Source organism: Fundulus heteroclitus, chromosome 5, assembly GCF_011125445.2.
Source record: "Fundulus heteroclitus isolate FHET01 chromosome 5, MU-UCD_Fhet_4.1, whole genome shotgun sequence".
Classification (NCBI taxonomy): Eukaryota; Metazoa; Chordata; class Actinopteri; order Cyprinodontiformes; family Fundulidae; genus Fundulus; species Fundulus heteroclitus.
Genome location: NC_046365.1, coordinates 13498515 through 13520105, shown reverse-complemented (window position 1 = coordinate 13520105; position 21591 = coordinate 13498515). Strand labels below are relative to the sequence as shown.

The following is a 21591-nucleotide window of genomic DNA, read 5'->3' as shown; positions in this document are numbered from 1 at the left end:
AGGCAAAATGCAAATATAAAGCTGTTGTAAGACAGAAATATATGTGATGAAACATCAAATGGTACAAAAGCTGCATTAATACAATATTTGTTTTAGAGATGGGCTCACTTATGCAACCAGGATTCTGCACCTTTTTTACATTTTAATTCCAGATGCGTATTGAAGCATTTAAGGTGAAAATAGTTTTGAATTAATTTATCGTCTGGTCTTTTTTTATTAATTTCTCTCAATTTAGCTAATGAGCTATAGAGGGACTATATTAAATATTACAAATTAGACAAAATGTGTTATTTCCTAGGATACACAAGTTATATTTTTACATCCTTTTGTAGTTTTAACCAACCCATGCTTAAACTTTAACAAGCACTTCTAACATTTTGACTCCATCCATCTGTGAACTGATTAAACCAGTTCTGGCAAAGGACAAAAGAAAACGTAAAATACGTTTTTTGTGAAACTGACAAGAAAGAGACATTTACAAAAACAAAATATGTTTATTCAGTTTTCATTAAAGTTATACATTTTTGCATCGAAAACAAACATGATGTCGTGGGTCACATGTTTCCATCTTTATGTGGCTCTCTAGATCGAATATGTTAAACGCTTCCACACTTAATGACACACATGGTTGTTGGTTTGAAGGGGGTTGGGGGACAAAAGCTCACTTCCCAGGTGTGGTGGGATAAGAGAGCTCACTTCCCAACTGTGGTGGGATAAGAGAAACGGCTGCGTTAAAAAAGGAAGACTGCCTTTAAAAAAACAGAATATAGAAAGTTATATCTGGCAGGCTTATGTTCTGAGAAGAGGTCAGGCATGTGTTGAGAAGCACTTTTTGGTTGAGCTTTGAGGCAATGTTTGAGATGGCCTTGCTGGTGATGAGCCCATAAATTTATGTCTGTTGGTCTGTGTGAACTGCTGTGCTTTAAAAGGTTTGTCTGTGGGTGTGTGTGGGTGTTTGTTGGAAGCAGTCTGTCTCTGTAAAAGAAGCGATGGACCTGTGTATGGGATGTTTTTGCAGCTTCTGGGTGTGTGTCTGTGTGTTAAATGTGTATTTGTGCTCAGAACGAGAAGTATTTGGTGAACCACTCCTGCTTCAGCCCTTCTGTCCCCCTCTGCTCCAGGTATGGGCCCCTAAAAGACACACAAGAAGAAAAAAAACATTTATTTTTAGACAAAAAAAGCTTACATCACATTTGTGATGTTGCAACCACACAACTTGTTTTTTAATGGATCTATGTCATTGACCATTATAATTGTGAAGTGGAAGGAAAAATAAACTTTTACCATTAAAAATAGGAAAATATTTAGTTGACCCTTTCATAGCACTAAAAAAAACTGTAATGAACTGTTAAGAAGTCATCTAACTAGAAAAAGCCTATGTGAAATTTAGTCTCAGTATAAATCCAGCTGTTCTGCGAAGGCCTCAAAGGTCTAGACAAGGTAAGGAGTAAAGTTGTGGAGAAGGCAAGGCATGGCCATTAATCCGAGGAGCAGCTGAGAAACCCATGGTTACTCTGGATCAGCTGCAGGGATCCTCTGCTCAGGTGGGAATATCAGAGGACAGTTGTTTGCTCCGCAAATCGGGCCTTTATGGAAGAGTGATGAGAAGAAAAAAGTACTTGGATGAAAGCCATATGAAGCCCTGCTTAAAGGCTGCCACAAGCTATGCAGAGAAACCAAGCAAACACATAAGGTGCTATGATCAGATGAGGCTCATATGCAATATGTTTGATGTGGAGGGAAACTGGCACTGCGCAGCACGATGAACAACCCCTTCCAACAGTAAAACCTGGTGGTGGCAGCATCATGCCGCGGGCATGCTTCAGCGGGGATAGAGAAGGTTGATGGGGAGATGGATGAGGCCTCAATACAGGGCAATCATGATAGAAAACTTGTTTGTGACTTCTAAAGACCCGAGGGTTTCAACTTCCTTGGAAGCATATTCATGTGTTAAAATGGCCTAGTCAAAGTTCAGACCTACATTAAGATGAGGGTATGTAGCAAAGCTTGAAAATGAATGTTCACAGATGTTGCCTAAGCTCCAGATGTTTTTTTGTTTTGTTTTGTTTTTGTTAGGTTTTTTTCCCCTCAAAAGATGGATTTGCAAAAAAGTTGTTTTCTAAAAGTGCAAAGCTGGAAGGGATAATCCTCAAACATCAAATATCTCTAATGGGGTACCGCGCATGTGACGTCACCGTCTCAAGAGCAACGCCCCTTTTGCCGCTTAGGTAGGGCATACAGGAGAGAACGCATACAGGAGAGAACGCACGGATAACCCAGCTATAACACGCGCAACAGAACCAGCGATCTGACCGACTTTACAGCCGTTAAACTTTCCCAAGACGATGTTCCAGGCGCACGGTTTACTGGTCGCACTGTCGAAGAACACACCAACCTTCAGCTCAAACGATGGCTTGAGGTTCGAGGGCTTAAAAAGACTGGAAAACTGGTCGAGTTGATGAACGGTAAGCTTTGTTTTTTTTTTCCTGCGCGGCGATCATGGCAGCGTCGGCGGTTTTTTTTGTTGTTGTTTGCAATCACCGTCCAGGAATGGGTATATGTTTAATGTTTGTCTCATTTGAAATGTTTTTGAGTAGGCTATCCTGGTAGCAGGGTATCATGTTAGCGCCTGCTACCATGATAGCCTATATGCTGTCATGGTAGCAGGCGCTACTTTATTAACATGTCGGCCACCAAAATACTCTTACCTTGACTTGATGTCGCTGGAATTGGGTCAGGATGTTCTTCGGTTGTGCCCTTTCCTCCAACAAAATGCTTGCTACATATGTACTTGAATTTGGTAACTTTTTCCGGGTTGAACTGTTGTGTAGGCCGACCGCCCCGGTGTTCCAAGCACACACATTTCTCCTTGGCAGTCTTGAAGAAAACATCCTTCATATGCGGCCGATCAGCGTAACTCGAGTCGTTGTTGCCCGTTCCATAGCAACAATGTTTAAAAACCATGGTCTTAGACTTGGAAAAAGCAGTCGTTTACAGAGTAAAACCTAGGCTAACGCACGTCTCTTTTACAGCAAAACAGCGGCGGGTTTCCGGAGTTTGCCCCACTGCGTACCACGTGATGTGACGTCATCGTGACGTTGTGTTTCTAAAAATAGCTCGCGCGCGGTACCCCATTGTAGCAAAAGGTGGTTCTACAAGTTGCTTATTTAGGGCTGAATACAAATTCACTCCACACTTTTCAGATTCTTATTTTTGGAAGTAAAAAGTGCCACCATGTACCCTTTAAGCTTCGCCATGCTGCACTACTTGGTGTTGGTCCACCACACTAAATCCCAATAAAATACTTGAACATGTGTGAATACATTTGGAAGGCATTAAAAATCTCATCAAATACTAGCTAAAAAACAGGACAACTCTAGAAAACAAACATATTTGTTAAAAACACTAATTAAATGTGTGAGTGAAGCCCTTATATTATCTGGAGGACACAAGCGTGACTTGAGACGGATGTCAAAATACGAGCGAAGCTGCAGGGAATGGCAAACATCGCAGTCTGTTGTAGGGAATGGAAGGCCTACATTTATAAGGGCAGGAATTTAGTAAATCAGTAAAGAGAGACTGGTACATAAAGGAAGGAAGCACACTGCATTTATGCACAGTGGAGATTAATACAAAAGAGCAGGAACTAAAATGTACAGGGGGGTAAGAAAAACCTCATCAAGATATCCCCCAAAAACACCAGAGGAGAGGGGGTGATGAGCTCTGATCCAAGCTGCTACTTGGGAACATAACCTTCCCTGAAAATCAGGATTTCTTTGTCAAGTATTGTTAGCTTCAACCACAGCGATGGATAGCTGGCAGTCTCTTAAACATTATATGTCAGGCAAGAGACAGTCTAGGACAGTGATGTCAAAATACAGTCCTTGGGGCCCTGCGTCTGGAATCGTATGTGTCCTTGCTCTAACGTAGCTGATTCAAATAATTAAGGAGGTAACCCTTAGCTTTGCAATCAAGTTTTGCACAGGCCGTATGATTTAACAAAACGCAACAAAAACAAACAGGACCCCGACTGGCCCTGGTCAATAGATTTGGACACCGGTTTAGGGGGAGGACATCATGTAAGTTTCCTTATGATTAACAGAAACAGGGTACAATGGACCCTTGTAGATCTAAGGATTTTTAGTCCCACAACTAGTAGATTGCTATGTCGATAGAGGAAAAAGTCCAATGAAAATCTCAGCCTTGGTTGATACCTCAGTTGATACCGACAAGACATAAGGTAACACCTCGACGCTGGTCTGGAGGATAGCTTCAGAGGAGGCTGACAAGGTGACAAACCAGTCGATTGGCATGGTTCTATGCTCAGCCCACATTAGGTGTTGGCTGCTGAGAAAGAGGTTCCGTAACACCAAAAAAACAAAAGACAAGTCTGACTGGCATGAGGTGTAAAAGCAGACGCCTGTGAGAATCGTGACACCAAATGTGCCCATTGGTCAGAAACAACGGCTCCTCCTTGCACACTAAAAAGATATGCACCAACACAGCCTCACCTGTCGTGTTGTTAGAGGGCAACTTGGGTACAGGAACCAAATAGACTGTGGAGAGCCTGTCTTTTAAAGTGAGGATGATGGTATTATCTTCAGAGGAAGTCTTAAACCCATCCTTCTTTCTTATCCAACCAAAATCAGACTTAGTGAAAGTCTTAGCTCCTTGCAAGTGTTCAAAAGCCCCAAAATTCAACAAGCCATTATTAGGGTCACAATAATCCATGTTGGGGTGAGAAAAATTGACCTTCTTTGGAACCAAAACTTGTGGGTGAGGATTGTGGATAAATGTTTCCAGGCTTTGTGAATCCACATACTGTACCTCTTCATTGCCGTCAGTTTAGAAGTAGAGTAGGGTCTCTAGGTTGTAAGCACACAGCAGGTCTATGGGATATTTAAAGAGAGAATGATCTGGAGGAAAGGCTTGAACTGTGTTATTGTTGGAAGAAACAGTAATCCAGAGCACCTGGAGAAAGTGGGATAACCTGAGGGCTTTGGAAGGTTACTAGAGGGAACCCGCCAATTACAAACTTGTTCCTGTCTCCTTGTCTAACTGGGCATTAGGCAACACCAAGCGATACGGTGGCGCGGAAAAACACAACTAAGAAAAAACCCTAAGGCTCCACTTTGTACAATCAAGGGCGCAGGCCTTGTGTATGTATGTTGGCCAAAGGTCTTTTATGTTAACCTTAGACCTTTGTAAAAGTTCAATAGCAAAGAAAGGAATCCCAAGAAAACAGCTTGGGCGTACGTTCTACCAGGGAGGACATAGGAAAAGAAGGAAACTTGCAAAAAGCGCGTTAACTAGTTGGAGCAGTGTCAGTACCTAGTGCTCCATCTAAACGTTTGGACTTTATCCAGAATATGAAGCACTGAAGGACTCTTCCTGAAGCTCTTTCATACAGATAGGTTCTGTTGTGCTTCTCAAGGGGTAACAGGAGTCTCCACTTCCCTGTGCGGGTATGTGTGGGTGGGTGAGCACGAGTGTAGAAACGAGTGTGCTTGAGTTTAAGTGAGCGAGGTTGACACCTGGAGGTGCACAGCTGTACGTGTAGCGAGAACGGAAGAAGACCTGCAACACACGCTACCCAATCGCAGAAAAGGACAGGTTGACCCCGGCTCTGGAAAGCCCAGGAACCAGTCTACCTGTCACCAAGCTGGGCCAAGGTAGGGACGGCACCCAACTACCCTCCCGCCCCAAACCCCCATCCCCCACCCACCCAACCTGGGAGCTCGCCACTCCGGGACGTGGACCGAGCACCAACACAAACAACACCCACCCAGGGCAGGTAATATCTTGTAACGTGTAGAAAATATGAACACAACGACTAGAAAGAGCTTTTTTACTGTGCCGTTTAGCTCTAACAGATCAGTCAAGCTGTCAATTTTAAGGCGGCTCAATTACAACGGCGACATTTCTGCATCTGAGGCCCCGGGAGGATGAGAGAGGGAACTGGAGCAACGCCTCAGGGAAACGGGAAGATCCGGGACAGGGCTTCTCAGAACCTTCTCTCTCGTTAACCTGTCATCACACTGCCTTGGCAATTAGGGAGTCAAGATGCTTAGGAAGTGTAAGAGGAAAGGAGACGCATTTTACAAAGACGTCAAGCAAAGTTGCAAATACAAAACTGAGCTGCATGTTCAGCTTGAAGGATCATGGAGACAGTGCCAACTTGGAGAGCCGTGATCCAGTTCTCACTCTGCCATTTCCCAAGTTTCTCTCAGTAAGACAGACGTCACAAAAGCCTGAAGCATAAAGTAGGGACTGCACCGGGAGACGAATGCTCTGTAATTAATCAGAAGTCCCAGGAGTCTTTGTTCGGATCTTATATGTACCTGACTCTGATTATGCAGACAGATCGAGGCTACTTGTTTCATCTCAAAGGTCCAAGCTCAAAATAGCAGAATATTCATACCTGATTGACTGGGCCTGTATGTGCGAGTGTGGCTCCTGGCAGGAGGGGGACACGTATCGGATGCCCGTCTGAGGTGAGGGGCAGACGGGCAGAGGAGCGGTTGGCGCCGGGGTGGGAGGGATGCAGGATGTCCGGGATCTGGGGGACCGAGGGAGGGAGGGGGAGGAATGTTGGCTCAGGGAGAGGGAAGTGTGCTTGTGTGGAAGAGAGGAGGTGGAGTAGTGGGGAGAGATGTGAGAATGGGAGCTGGACTGGTGGGGGAGCGTCGAGGAGGAGTGTGGATGCGCGGTGGAGGAAGACGAGGAAGAGGAATGGGAAAGGAAGATGCTCCTGTCGTAGGTAGCGGTGCTGGGGATGCTGGTGATGCGAGGAGGAGAATCCACATCCTTTCTCTGCCAAAGAAACAAAACCACAAACAGCGCACAGATTTCAGACTCCTTGTTGTCGATTATAAGCACTTTGAGTGGTCGGTATACAGAAAACCCACAGATAACCCAAAACCAAGAACTAGATTAAATCTGTTTATTAGCATTTATTCTTCCATTTCATACCCGTTGGACTATGTGACATTATGGCCCTGTCTCAATACTCACACTACACCCTTTGACCCTCTGTGAAGTGTGTACCTGGTGGAAGTGGACGTAAGGGTTCGAGTGCGCAGGTTACAAGTGTGCAAAATTGGAAAAGTGGGACACTACAAGTTATGTCATCAACTTGTGCCTCTGAGTCATAACTGCAACACCACAAATTATATTATGGGTGCGCTGGTGGCGTAGCGGGTAGCGCGACCCATGTATGGAGGCCTTAGTCCTCGACGTGGTCGACTCGGGTTCGACTCCGACCCCCTCTTCCACCCCCTTCCTGTCAGTCTACTGTAATAAAAAGCAAGCCACTAGAGCTGCGAAAAAAATCTAAAAATGATATTATGTTTATATCTATTTTTTTATGACTTCATCAACTGCTGATACTGGTTGCTTACTTTTTTGGAAACAGCCACTTTCAGATAAAACAAACAACAAATAAACTTTACTTGCTGCTTTCAGACATTTGAAAGTGCAATTGCATCAGACTAATTCAATAAAGCAGATAGAATAAAACTAAACCGGCTGCTGCTATTTAGGGAACACTTTTTACTTTGTGAGAATGGCCAACAAGTCTCCCAAACAGATCTAGCAGTTTATCCATTTGTCCCAGAGAATTTACCAGCCAGACTCTTCTCTGGTCATCGTTCTCTTTTTGCAATAATTATTTTATATTTTTTAAATGAAATGTATTGCTTTATGCTTTCCTAAAATATGTTTACATTGTTTACAGCTGTTAACTCATAGCCTTGGCGGAAGCTTTCTGTGCCCAGTGAACAGATGGTCGTTTTCAGCTCTAGATTGAGGAAGGGTGAAGTAATTTCATCCGTCCCAGTAAAATAGTTATGAGTAAAACTAACTACCATATTCATTTTGAGAAATAGAAATTGGTGAGCAGTCATTTATTTAAGGTCGCAGTATGATTTTAGATTATAGATCTTTTTACACTTAAACTAAAATATGTTTTATGAATTGCATATTTTCCCCTTTGTGCTCAAAACGTCACACGCAGCAATGAATTGTGGGTAATACACTTAGGCGAACCCCGCATCGACGCGGACTTCAACGAAGTGTGGATCGGGGGCACAAAGGGGGCGGGGCTAAAGACCACTCTGGAGAATTGGGACAGACTATGCACTCACTCCCTCAGCGGGAACACGCGTTTGAGGGGCGCATGGGTGGAAGTGCAAGTATTGGGACAGCGCCTATGTCACCTTATAACCACCAACCCTCCATGTTTTTTGTGGGGTTTATGTGATAGACCATCACAAAGCAGTCCATAGTTGTGAAGTTAAGGAAAAATCAGGTTAGATTTCTCTTTACAAAATAGCACAAGCTCATTCAGATTGGAAAAAAGCACATGTTGAATCGTCACTTTTCAAGTTTCACCACAGATTCTCAATTGGATTCAGATCTGGACTTTGACTGGGCCGTTACGACACATAGTTTGAACTAAATCATTCAGTTGTAGCCTTGTATGTATGTTTAGGGTCCTCCAGCTAGATGACGCAGTCTCAGGAGATTTGCCCCCGCAGCATGATGCTGCCACCACCATGTTTCAACCACAGTGACGGCTTGTTTAGCACGGTGTCCTTTGGTAGTTTTGTTTTAATCTAACCAGAGCTCCTTATTCTACATGTTTGCCGTGACCCTTAGATGGCTTAAGGCAAACTGCAGACAGAGCTTATGGCATTCTTTAAACAGTGGGTTTCCGCCAACAACTCTCATTTGAAGAGTGCACAACTAACACCTTCAGAGTAGATGAGATTGAAAACAAGGTCAAGCCCTTTGATATGAATAAAACCTAAAATGTGAAAACTATGTATTTTCTTTTCTTTTATCACAAAATTATTGATTTATGTTGGACTATAAAATCTGATTGAAATGCATTAAAGTTTGTGGATGTAACATTACAATAACGAGAATACTTAAGCAGTCTCAATTCTATTTGAAACGCACTGTAGTATTTCAGTATGAGGCTTTTCACAGGCGGTAAGCTACACGGCAAACAAAAAAAAAAATGGTTCAAACTGTATTTTCATTGGTCAGAAGTGATGTAAATAAATCGAGGCTAACGGAGTCCTCAGAGTGTAGCGCCATGCCTACATCAAAGCGCAGAGCCGTCAGATGGACGATCTCAAGCAACAAAAGCGCTATCTGGCCTCAAAAAGCCCCACTGTGTGAAAGGAGGCTGTTTCTGATGACTTTATGCTCATGCATCCGACTGCCAAACTCACCCTCATGGTTGGCGTGACGCTCCCGGGGCGGGGCTTGTTGTCACGGAGCCTGAGGGTGCTGTTGTCCCCGGCGACAGGAGGGTGGAGATGCAGCTGATGCCTCTCTTCCTGCGGGGAAGGAGGACGAGGAAGGACTGTGACTGGCCTCGTTCACCATTGCTGTGGTCGCTCTCGTATCTGTGCTGCGTGTGTGAGGGGCTTGCGTGTTTGCTACTCTGCCACATGCCACACAGATGGCCCACACAGCACCATGTCAGAGGACACTTTAATGACACACCACCTCTCCCTTCACAAATGACCACACACAATTAATGAGAATTACTACGAGAACGTTTTTTTTCCCCCCTTTCTTTTAATTGGAGAAATGTGTTAGTCTACCTGTATTCATGATCTTATGGGATTTTTTTTTGCATTGTTTTTTTTTTTTATTTTCTGAAAGTGAGAACTGACAGAGAAACACCATGATGTAGTGCAACGGCAGTGCTCCAAGGAGCTGCCTATAGATTAACTCAAAGGACTTAAAAGCCGGTTTTAACAGCTAAACTTTCACAGATTCAGAGCAAATCGGAGGACAGCTTCAAACCAATTAAAGTGTTTCAGCATAAATGTTTTAAAAAATTGTTATTTCCAGTGTAATATGTTCAAGAAACCTAATTTAGTAAACTACATGGAGATGGTTCTATTGATTGCCTTTGGGGTCTTGATATGTCTTCAGCCAGTGGTGGATCTAGGGGCGAGCCGAACCCTTTTTCATGCTCCTACTCTGTTAGTACTCGGTGATGGCAAACCACAAAGACCAAAATAAATAAATAAATAAACTGTACATATTGTTCATTGTGTTATTACCTGCACCCATTGCTTATTGTTTGTTGCGTGTGTCCTAAGCCGGAGTTTGTCCAGGAGGATGGACATTCTTCTGCATGCTGCAGATTTTACTCAGAATTTTCTGTTTTATAGTACTAGCTTTAACGTATAAATCGATTTATTTTTCATTTGTGGTGTTTTCTTATAGCAAAGGGGAAAAAATCATCAATTAATTGCAACATCCTTTTTTATTATAAGAAAATGTAACTAAAATTTTAACACGTGATAAAAATAAACGCACAATATCATTGTTGGGTTAAGTATAGCTGAAAGTACTGCTGAGGCCCTGTCGTCAAGGGGTATAGTATACCAACTAGGCTGTGTATTCCCACATAAAGCGGGAAATCTGCTCTAATACCAGCAGCTTGTAGGAGGTGCCAACTTTCCACTACCTGCACATGCAAATAAGCAGGAAAAAAAAACTCCCCCAAGGCTCCATTCCTCTGCGTCTTCTCACAGCTTGACCTGACAGCATGTTTGGGACAGCACAGTATGACTTTAAAAGCAAGGCAGTTTACTCACGAGACAACTCAAGGACGGAAAATCTTCTTAGTTATGCATTTCTATGCATTTGGTGCTTTTTTTATATGATCAGACACAATGGAGACGCCCTGATCCTGTCAAGTTGGGCAGCGATCTCCTCGCTTAAATTAGACTCTCCAGTCCTGTTGTTGTCTCAAAGCGTCAGGTTGACTAATCTTTCTTTTGTGCAAAACAAATGATAGACTATGCATTATTTTGTTGTACATGTTTTCATAAATTATGACGACGTCCACTGGTAAAGAGAGGCTGCTCGAATGGCTGCCCCAGCGCCTTGTCTGTTGGTGAGGCAAACAGCTGTCATTCACAGTAAAGCAAAGCTAAACTTTGTTGGCGCAAGAGGAACTAGAACTGCATTAACTGCACCCTGTCTACTTTTTAGACAAGGCTTAAAACCTTCCTTTTTGACAAAGTTTATAGTTAGAGTGGCTTAACTTATGCTGAGCCATCTCTATAGTTATGTTGCTATAGGCTTAGGCTACTGGAGGACATCAGGGCCTATTTATCTCACTCTGCTGATTTCTACTGTTCTCCAGTTTGCAATGTTTGTTGTTATTTCAACTTTTAACTTTTTGTTCTCTCTCATTTTTCCCTTCATAGTAGGTACAACTGGTCTGATGTTCTGTTAGCTGTGACATTATCCTGGGGAGGCAGATCATCCACTATTACCACATAACATAGAAAGGATTCCTGGATCAATGTGTGCTTCTGTGCTTTCTGTGTCTCTGCTTTGTCTTCTCTAAGCCCCAGTCGGTCGAGGCAGATGACCGTTCACACTGAGCCTGGTTGTGGTGCAGATTCTTCTACCTGTTAAAGGGGAGTTTTCCTCTCCACTGTCGCTTCATGCTTGCTCAGTATGAGGGATTGCTGCAAAGCCATCTACAATGCAGACGACTCTCCCTGTGGCTCTACACACTTTCAGGAGGAGTGAATGCTGCTTGTCAAGACTTGATGCAATCTGCTGGGTTTCCTTAGATAGGCAAGTTTTAACCAATCTGTCTATATGATTTGACTAAATTTGACTTTGTAAATTGCCTTGAGATGACATGTATCATGCGTTGGCGCTAAATAAATAGAATAGAATAGAATAGAATAGAATGGAATAGAGTAGAACTGAATTGAAATAAAATACGTCATGAGCCAAACTATCAACAAGTCATATCAAAACTCAGCAAACATACTAGAATCGGTGTAGCACTTAAGTGAAATGCTCAGCATGAACACATTCTCTGTAGAACACAGGTAGGAGGGACTGTAGCTGTGTGGGCTGAGATAGCTGGATTTTTGGAGACAGAAAAAACGGTTCGATGCTGTTTGCATGTTGGGTGATATAAGATCCTTAGAGAAGCTGTTTTAACGGAGTGTGCTGACGATGACTGTCAGAAACTCTGGCTGGGACACAATATCGGTTGCTGTCAAGAAAAACAGAGGAGACAGCTTCCACTAAGTCAACTGTGAGTGAGGAAAGTGGGGACCAATCATTGACGGCCAAGCAATGCTGATGAAACACGATGCGTTATTTTACTACACTTTTAAGCGACTCCGTTTTCAGGCATAACCATGGCTTCCATTTTATTTGAGAGTTGATGTCTGCTAATGTTCAACATTAAATGGCTCAGACTGATTGGGACACCTCTAAACCACATGGTTCTTGTTTAACATGCTGATAGCGCAGATCCCACTAAGTTTGCCAGTATAGAGCACAAGCAGTCCTTGCTGCTCCTATAACAGAATGGGAACATTTATTAGAAATAGATCATATACTGAATCACAGGTTTCTGGATATAATTTTTCTGGCTGGGTCAAAAAAAAAAAAAGTCCACACACCGGAAGAGAAGTGATGCCTTTCTGCAGCCTTAATGAACTTAAATGTATTTTGTTTTTTAAAATAGCTCATTTATATCACCATTTATAGTGCCAATGTTACATTTCTAGCACTCATGAAATTCACTGGCATATTGTTTTGTTTTTAATGTTCCAGCAGTTATTGCAGCCAAAGTTAAGTACAAATGAGTTTAAACCATTTATTTCTGCATCTATCTACATCTACATTTGTCTTATTTGCATGTTTTATGGACTTTAACTGCTGTGATAAAGCTGCGTAGAACATACTCTACCTTGTCCTGTGAGGGAGCAGAGATTGTTGTGTTTATGTCTGTATTCTTACCACTAATCTTTTAATGAGCTGATCCCTCTCCATCAGCCGCTCCTGCAGCCTCCCCAGCGACAGGTCGTCACATCGGGGCTCCCTCCTCCTACAGCGCTCCTCCCTCTCTCGCAGCCTGCAGGTGAATCGAACAAACCCACAACTTTCCTCACATTCCTACCCTGGACTTTTTTTTCCTCATTTCAAAGGCTCTCTACCTCTCTACTCACTCATTCTCCAAAGCCACTATGCGAGCCTGCAGGTGGTTCTGCGCGCTGCTGTACTCAGAGACCAAACTCTGCATCTCCCTCTTGTGCTCCCTCCGGATCTCCTCCAGCTCCTCTCTCCTCTTCTCCTCCTCTCGCTCTTTCTTCTTCTCCTCATCCAGCTCCTCCTCTTTGGGATCGTCCTCTTTCTTCTCCTCCCAGTGTTTCTGGGAATCCTCGAGTTTCTCCATTTCCACCCTCAGCTTTTCCACCTCCTCCTTCAGACGCTGGGCTTCTTCCTCCAGCTGGGCGTCTCTGTTCTTCACCACGTATGTGCTCTCCTCTTCTTTCTCCTCAACCTCCGAATTCTTCTTCACAGACCTATGAAGAAGCGTTACATTCAAGAACAAGAATGAGCGCACATTTCCTGCTCTTATGCAGAAAACGCTTAAACAGGCAGACCCACATGAACATCCTGTAAATGGATGATTAAATAAATCTGTCAAGTCGATCTACATCTAGACGTGGATCTGGGTTCAGCACCGATGGGGTTCTTAATCGTCTGTACATTTTCAGTTCATATGATATTCCTACTGATCCCATGCTTCTGATTGATCACAGAGGCTCATGTTTAGTGCAGTTTTAACAAGGATTGCTTCCTACCTATTTGTTTTTTTGCTGCCAAGGATGAAGATTTATCTTTTTTTACAGTTTCCTAACTAAGGCTGGATGATACAGAAAAGAAGCATATGGATAAAATAGAAATCATATTGATCAAAACATATATTTTAAATGCAGCCCTGGCCTTTTAAAGCTGTTGCTCAGCGACCTATTTTTAGATTTAGACACGCAAACATTAAATTCAAAGTCAACCCTCTATTCAACCAACTTTTAATCCAAATTGCAAGTTTTTAAAAAAGAAAAAAAGAATGCGTGCTCTCTGAACTCGTTGAAGGGGGCGGGGCTTGGTTCCTGGGTCTGCATTTGTGATTGGTTGGAAGGATGTAATGACTGTAACATTAACCTACATGGCTAGAATGCAAAAGGAAGGAAAACTGTTCTTCTATTGAACTTTTTATAGACCCTTTTTTTCGATCCTGGATCTACCTCTATGGATTGATATATATTGTTGTTGAATTATGGGTTCCATATTTAAAACTAATTTAGTCTTTAGGCAACCCAATCAAAAAAATTATGTTGTGGGTATCAAGACTGTTAAGGCAAATACAGAATATGTCAAATGCATTCATACCTATTGAAGTTTGTTTTATTTTGTGATGTCACAACTTTAAACTTTACTGTATTTTGTTAGGATTTCATGTGATGGAACAGTACAACGTAGTAAATAACTGTAAAGTGGCCGAAAAAAAAGATAAACGTCTTTTTTTCCTCATCTGAAAAGAGCGGGGTTCATATGCATTCAGATTCCCTCAAACCTAATTCGCTGAATAAAAAAAGCAGTGCAATCAGTTAATTTTAGGAGTCACGTCAGTATCAGCTGTATATAATTTAATCTCAGTGAAAGAGTTTAAAACAGGGTTGGGTAAAAAAAAAAAAAAAAAACTATAAAAACCTAGCTGTCCACCTAACCCGAGCGGCCGGGTAAGGAGACCATTCACCAGGGAAGGAGCCTAGAGCCCTGTTGTTACTCTGGAGGAGCAACGGAGATTAAATGCTCGGGTGGCAAAATGTTTTGACAGAAAGATCATTTGTTGTTCACGCCACAAGGCTGGTAAAAACAAATTGTTTCAAAGAAAGTAATAAAAAAAAATTCAGTTTCAGGTTTGCCACAATCCATGTAGCACCGAGCATGTAGAAGAAGGAGGTTGAGTCAGGAAAAAAAACAAAACAAAAGGGAACTTCTTCCAAAATGCTGCGAGAGGTGGAAAACAAACGCTGCACTTCACCCCAAACACATCATCCCCGCATTGAAACGCGGTGTTGGCAGCATTATGCTTGAGGGGATGGGAAAGGGAAGCTGGGGCAGTCCAGAAAGAGGATCTATTATCTCTTTGAATCACTTGAGATTCAGGCTGAGCTTCAACTTCTAGCAGGTCGGCGACCCTCAACGGTTCTATTCATCCCACATACGAAGGGTTGTAACACTTTCCAGTGGTAGGGCTGGAAAGTGTTTTCCTGATTTTAGCCGAAAAAAATAAATAAAACTCCTGTATCATTATCCATCCACTTTACAATGAGTGAAATGCAATGCAGTTTGTTGATTGGATGTGACAAGAAATGTGAGCTAGCTTAACGGGGCATGAGCGCCTAACAATTGACTGGTAGCTGCAGAAAGGTGTCCCCGGTGGTAAAACAAATCTCTCTGTACCGTTCCTGCAGCTGCTTTTTCAGAGCCGTGTTCTCTCTCTGGAGCTCCAGCATGGCACAGCGGCTCTCGTCCAGCTGCCGCTCGAACACCTGGTACTGGTTTTGCTGCTTCAGGTCCTTGACGCGTACAGAAGCACAACAGACAGAGAGCAAGATGGGGTCAACTGCGCACCTCGGCGTTTGCATCACAGCTCAGAGTCAGATTTCCGCGTTGAAAAGACTTAATTCTGCTGCGCAACCGCACGGGCGGCCTGGAGGCTTTTATTGACATAAAAAGGCAATGATATCAGGTAGGAGCTGCTGTGATTTGCTCCAGCGTGCACACAACGGGCGGAGATTAAATCAGCAGGGCGCAGGGGGCCGTGAATCTCGGGGTAAAGAGAGAGCGCGCACGTGTCTGCGGGCACGGCGGGATTAATGTCTGGCGCTGTTGCGTGCGACACCTGTTGCAGAGCCATCATCTGCGTGTGCGCTTGTAGTTGGGCCTGCAGGTCTTCTATCTGCTGCATGTGTCTCTGGGTCATCTGCCGGCTCCACTCGGTGTGCTGCTGGGTCAGCTCGGCGCGCTGCTTGTCTGGTTTCATGCGCACACAGAAACAAACACAGACACACAGACAGAGAGCGACAAATCAGTGCGCCGCATTTCCTCTCACCACCCCACAAACAACCCCCCCCCCCGCTGCTGCCTGTAGCGCATGTGTAATCTCGGTGCGTGCGTCGCGCCGGGGCGCTCGTTTGTTCGTCTTGTTTGCGCGTCTGTCTTTGCGGGGAAGCTCTTAGGCGTGTGTGTGTTAAAATTCTGCAAGCGTTACCGAGCTCCAGGTGGTGCATTGTCTGAAGTCGGTTGATCTCAGACAGAAGGTCCTCCTTCGCCTGCCTCTCCAGCGCCTGCAGCGCCATGGCGTGACTGTGCCGCTCCTCTGCCAGGGACTGGCTCTGAGGCTCCTTTTGACACAATGACACACATGTTCGTCTTGTTTATTTTACAGCGGCTGCATTCTTCGCGTCTACAAGATCAGCGTGCTCCGTTCACAGAAGAAGAAGAAGAAGAAGAAGAAGAAAAAAAAGCAACATCTCTTGCGCTCCACTGCAACACTTCTTGCATCAAAGCTGCTAAATTATTCATCACAGGGAAAATCTAAGAAGCGATGCACGTACAGTAGGACTTTTAGCCGTGCGAGCACATCCTGTGTGTGTGTGTGTGTGTGTGTGTGTGTGTGTGTGTGTGTGTGTGTGTGTGTGTGCGTACCTGCAGCAGCTCCCTCAGTTTCTTGTTGATCTCCTTGGTGTCCTGAACCTCCTTCTTCAGCTTGTCGATTTCAGGGTTGGCGTGGCCGTCGTCTCCCTGTCCCGCTGTCTTTTTCTCCGCCTGCGTCTGTGGCAGATCACAAACAGTGGATTATTTTAAGGCCCTGCGCGCCAGATGACTTTGCAGAAAGACTTAGACGTGCTGCTCTGGCACACGCAGACTCATTCAGATTAACCAAAGGAAAGGCAGAGTTCAGGGCAGAATAAAAACACAGACCTAGGGGAATACTTAAGATAATTAAGCTTTTTAAAACTTGTTTTTTCTTTTTTTGCACTCCTCAAAGCCACTAAGTTTCTAAATGTCGTGCCTCACAGATTAATATTAACTATGGGGGTAAAACAGATTGGACAAATGAGCCAGGCGTGCATGATGGGTTGTCCTTTTAGGTGGTGACGTAGGCTCACCTGTGCTTGCAGCTCCGTCAGCTGAGCCTGCAGCTCGGACACCTGGGTCTGCAGCTCCTGTTCTCGGCCCTGCCACCTCTGCTCGCTCTCCGCCACCGCAGCGTTCATCTCTATCCTGAACTCCGCCCTGAGACGATCCTCGCACTCTGCCCTGCGGGACAGAATCAGGACGAAGCAGGTTTACAATGGCTGGCAAAATTAGGAACTTTTGCAAATATTATAGTTCCAACCCCAAGCTTCATCTGGGTTCCTAAACGTTTGTGTATTTGCCCTCTTGCAGAATTCTTCTGTTTTTCTGTTGCGCAAAAAATGTTTCAGATCATCAAAGTGATTTGATGATGAGACAAAAGTAACCCCTGCAAATACAAAGCCATGATTTTAAAACCTGATCTGATTTGGACTATTCCAAAAGCGAACGCCCGGGCTAAAGATTAAAATCACAAAGAGACGGCCGGGCGTTGCCCTGCAGCGTTTGCTATAACGGAGCCTGACGGTGGTTCCATCAGTAATGGAGAGTTGTTCCTAGAGCAGCGAAGCTGGCCCACACCATCACACCACCACCACCATGTTTGGCTGTAGACATGTCTGCTTGTCTTAGTCTCATTCCTAATGTAACAAGATGCAACGCTCCCAACGTCTTGGGTATAGTCGAGTTATCGGGGGAAATGGGAACTTTTCTTGTGTTCATCAATGGTTTTCACTTTCGAAGTTGCCCATGAATGCCATATTTCACAATCTCTCTCATATTGTTAAGTGATGACCACTGCTCACTGAAGCAAGTCAGGCCTGTACTTGTTATTTTTGGCGTTCCTTTGTGACTTCCTGGACAATCTATCAATGTGTTCTTGGGGAGATTTTGGTAGGCCAGTCACACCTGGAGGGTTCCTCATGCTCCATTTGAGGATAATGGGTCTCGCTTTGGTTTGCTGGGGTCCCACGGACTTAGAAGGGGTTTTATAATCATTTCAGACTGACAGATGTGACTTTATTTCTCAAACGTTCTTGAATTTCATCATATTGGGGCATAATGTGTTACTTTGTGGGATCTTATAGCCTACTTCATGTTGCTAGAGAAGTACTGGAATATTGTTTAAGTGCTTTACCTACCTACCTACCTACCTACCTACCTACCTACCTACCTACCTAGCTAAAGATTGGTTTGGATAGCTTTTTCCTTTAATGAATGAAGTTGTCATTTAGCAAATTATCATTTTAAGATCAGTTTTCAAGTCTTGCTACAAATTCCCAATTGGCCTGGTAGACTTTGACTTGGCCATTCTAACACATGAGCCAGCTCTGGATATATGTTTAGCATAGCTGACCCACAGCTAGGTGAACCTCTGCCCCAGTCTTACGTTTTTTGCAACCTCCAGAAGGTTTTCTGTATTTACCAGGATTTTCCTGTATTTATCTCTATCGATTTTCCCATCAACTGTGAAAAGGCTCCATTCTCCCACTGAAAAAGAAAGCCCTCCCACAGCCCAATGCTGCCACCGCCATGTTTTGCTTGTTGTGTTTACTCAGCTCCTCATTGTCTGTTCTTGTTTGTTTGTTTTCTGACAATCTGAAACACTTGTGTGACAAAAACTGTGACAAAAAGTCCATTCAAGATAGAATAAATCTTTAAGGAGGGAAACACTTTTCACAGCATTGTAACAGCGAAAGGGATTTGTCTCACCAAATCTGCCTTCGCTATATCACTACCTCCCTTAAACAGCACTATAATTAAAACACAAACGGCAACAGCAGCCAATATATTACTGAGATCCATACACATAGTTGATTTCATCTCATCAAACATTTACATCATAAATGTGTTTTGCCATAATAATTTTTATGACTTCATTTCTGAACTGGATATTAAGACCTCACACATTGGGAACTATTGTGTTAGACTTAGCTACTGAATGCCACCAACATCCCAAATGACTTTATATTTCAAATTATTGCATGGCCACCTGCTTTCATTTTCTTCTCCCTAGTGCTATTGTTTTCCTCTACTTGCATGTATGATTGTATTGATATCAGTATTATGAGGTGAATTATGTGGATGATATTATCATTCTCCAAAGAGGTTTATGTGTATGCATCCCTATCTACCTGGACTTTAGGGTGAAGCATTTGGTAAAGTGTCATTAAGCACAATTAAAGCACAATTAAAAGAAAAGTTAATACCTGTTTTTTACACATTTGATCACACAGCAGTGATAAATAAGATGCTAAAGATGCAAAATCTATCAGTGTCACCACTTAGGCAATATTCATTTGAACTATAACATTGATTCATTCAACAACAGCACTTATTGACTGACTTATATTTATTACTGCAGCAATTTTCCTGTCTGCAGAGCCACAACATTACTCATCCAAACGAGGCAGTAAATTGGGATGAAACGCAGAGTGAGGGCTTTGAGACGGAAGCAGATCTGACGGGATCTACTTTGGGCCGCTACCTGATGCGGTCCTCCAGGTGCCGCTGGCTCTGCTCCAGAAGGCTCCTCTCCGCGTTCAGTCGGCTCTGTTCCAGGACTTTCTCCTCCAGCCGATGCTTGTCGGCCCTCAGGGAGGCCGTCTCCCTCTGCTGCCTGTCACGCTGCCTCTCCGCCTCCTCCTGAGCCCGAGCCAGCCGACTGCGGGCCTGGCCCAGCTCCTCTTCCAGGCGAGAGCACCGAGGCCCGCACGGCGCGGCCTCTTCGCCGGCCACCTTCTCCTTCTCGCCGTTCTGTCGGATCACGGCCTCCAACCGGCAGATCTGCGGCACAAATAAAAATCTGCGGCAGAAAGCAGGCGTCCGTATGTTTCGGGGTTCGTATCTTCGGCTCCTTCTCACCTCAGCGTTGGTATCCTTCAGCTTTGTCCTCAGCTCGTCTTTCTCTCTTTCCAGGCTCTTGCGTAGCTCCTCTGCAGCTCGTCTCTCCTCCTCCAAACGGGCACACACCTGCCCGGGAACATTGGCCCACCGTTAAAACTGTCGTTACAACAATCACGGCTACATTCGGTCATGGCAAAACCACAAAAACAACTATTATATTGGGCTTTTGTCTGATAGACCATTAGAAAGTCGTGCGTCGTTGTGGAGTTGAAGGAAAATTGTGACAGTTTTCCACATTTATAAACCAATAAAAACCTGACAAGTGCTTCTAGACCAGGGGTGTCAAACTCATTTTGGTTGAGGGGCCGCATACAGCTTAATCTAATCTCAAGAGGGCCACACGAGTAAACTCATTGCAAGATTAAATAGAACTAATAAATGTGGACTTGTTGTTGATTTTTATATTAAATTAATTTCACTTTTACACAATATATTATGAATAACCTCAGCGTTTATAAGAACAGTATGCGCAATTTCAACAATACTTTTACTCAGGTAAACATTTACTTAAGTGCATTATGCATAAGAACTGATCACAGTGATTATACAACGTTGAAAAACATTTATTCACGTTTACATTTATTCACATTTTTTGGAACTTAAAAACACTGTCCTGCATGACAAAATACATCAAACAGATAAAAATTAAGAAATGATTTAAATTTTTCCACACCTGAAGCTTAATCTGCTGATTAAAACACAGCGCCCCTCGTGGACGATATAGGAACTGCGGTTTTTCAATTAAACAGAGTACATGTTCTTTTTCAATAATTGTTTTATCATTCTCTTCCTTTTATCTCCTCTTTCTTTCACCTTTTCTTTTCTTCTTCTTGTTCTTCCTTTCCTCTCCTACTTTCCCATTGTAGTGTCCATATCATTTGAGATATTCCCCGCATAAATCATAATAAAACTATTCACATTCATAAATCAAGCGGAGCACTATGGTAAAAGTAGTACTGCTCCACTTGTGAAAGTCAAATCTGATGAGCTCTTTTTGGCATGAAGACAACAATTCTTATTGCCACATTGCCAGACAGGACACTGGGAAAAAAAAAAATATATATATATATATATATTTTTTTTTTTAATAATGATGATGCATTTAGCCACCGGGCCGGACTGAATTGTTCGGCAGGCCGGATCCGGCCCGCGGGCCGTATGTTTGACACCCCTGTTCTAGACATTTGTATCTGTCCATAAATGTCATTGAAGGTGGTGGCAGCATCATGATGCGGGGAGACGTTTCCCACAGACACGTTTGAGAGTGCCCTAAAAAGGCCCAGACGTCTCTAATTCAAGCTTTTGCAAAGAAGACTTGCAAAAAGAAAAACTATAATCGAATCACTCTCATGGTCTGAAAGACATCCAAAGCTGGAGATAAACCGCAAAAGACGTGCTGCTTTAGTTGCAGTGAAAGTTATTTCAACATAGCGTTAATCCAGGGGTTGAAATATTGTACAAATTTATTTATTGGCAAAAACATCTGAAAACCATGAACAAAAACCATACACTTTCCTGAGTTGGTCTATGAGATAGAAGCCGATTAAAATAAATTGAAGTCTTTGATTCTAACGCGACAAAATGTAGGAATAAAGGAATACTGTTGCGTGGTTTCTAACTCCACTGTCATACCGCAATCCTACTATGGAGACTATTGAATTACAAGAATAGATTACAGGAACA

At 43.4% G+C, this 21591-nt stretch overlaps 1 protein-coding gene across 3 annotated transcripts in view; it reads right to left on the bottom strand.

The window, feature by feature from the left end:
* Positions 1 to 736: 736 nt before the first annotated feature.
* The window catches only part of fam184b (family with sequence similarity 184 member B), a 41975-nt gene continuing 21120 nt past the window's right edge, over positions 737 to 21591 (bottom strand). The window contains exons 7-18 of one of the 3 annotated variants that reach the window (XM_021318001.2): positions 19867 to 19974; positions 19490 to 19788; positions 17037 to 17187; positions 16573 to 16698; positions 16136 to 16268; positions 15767 to 15897; positions 15325 to 15440; positions 13020 to 13376; positions 12811 to 12952; positions 9240 to 9347; positions 6422 to 6813; positions 737 to 1131 (exon numbers count right to left, since the gene is read on the bottom strand). In XM_021318001.2, the coding sequence (XP_021173676.2) occupies positions 1059 to 1131; positions 6422 to 6813; positions 9240 to 9347; positions 12811 to 12952; positions 13020 to 13376; positions 15325 to 15440; positions 15767 to 15897; positions 16136 to 16268; positions 16573 to 16698; positions 17037 to 17187; positions 19490 to 19788; positions 19867 to 19974 (2136 nt within the window). In that variant the 3' untranslated portion in view covers positions 737 to 1058. The remainder of the gene's footprint in view (positions 1132 to 6421; positions 6814 to 9239; positions 9348 to 12810; positions 12953 to 13019; positions 13377 to 15324; positions 15441 to 15766; positions 15898 to 16135; positions 16269 to 16572; positions 16699 to 17036; positions 17188 to 19489; positions 19789 to 19866; positions 19975 to 21591) is intronic. The other 2 variants (XM_012865549.3, XM_021318002.2) reach the window with 2 other exon arrangements.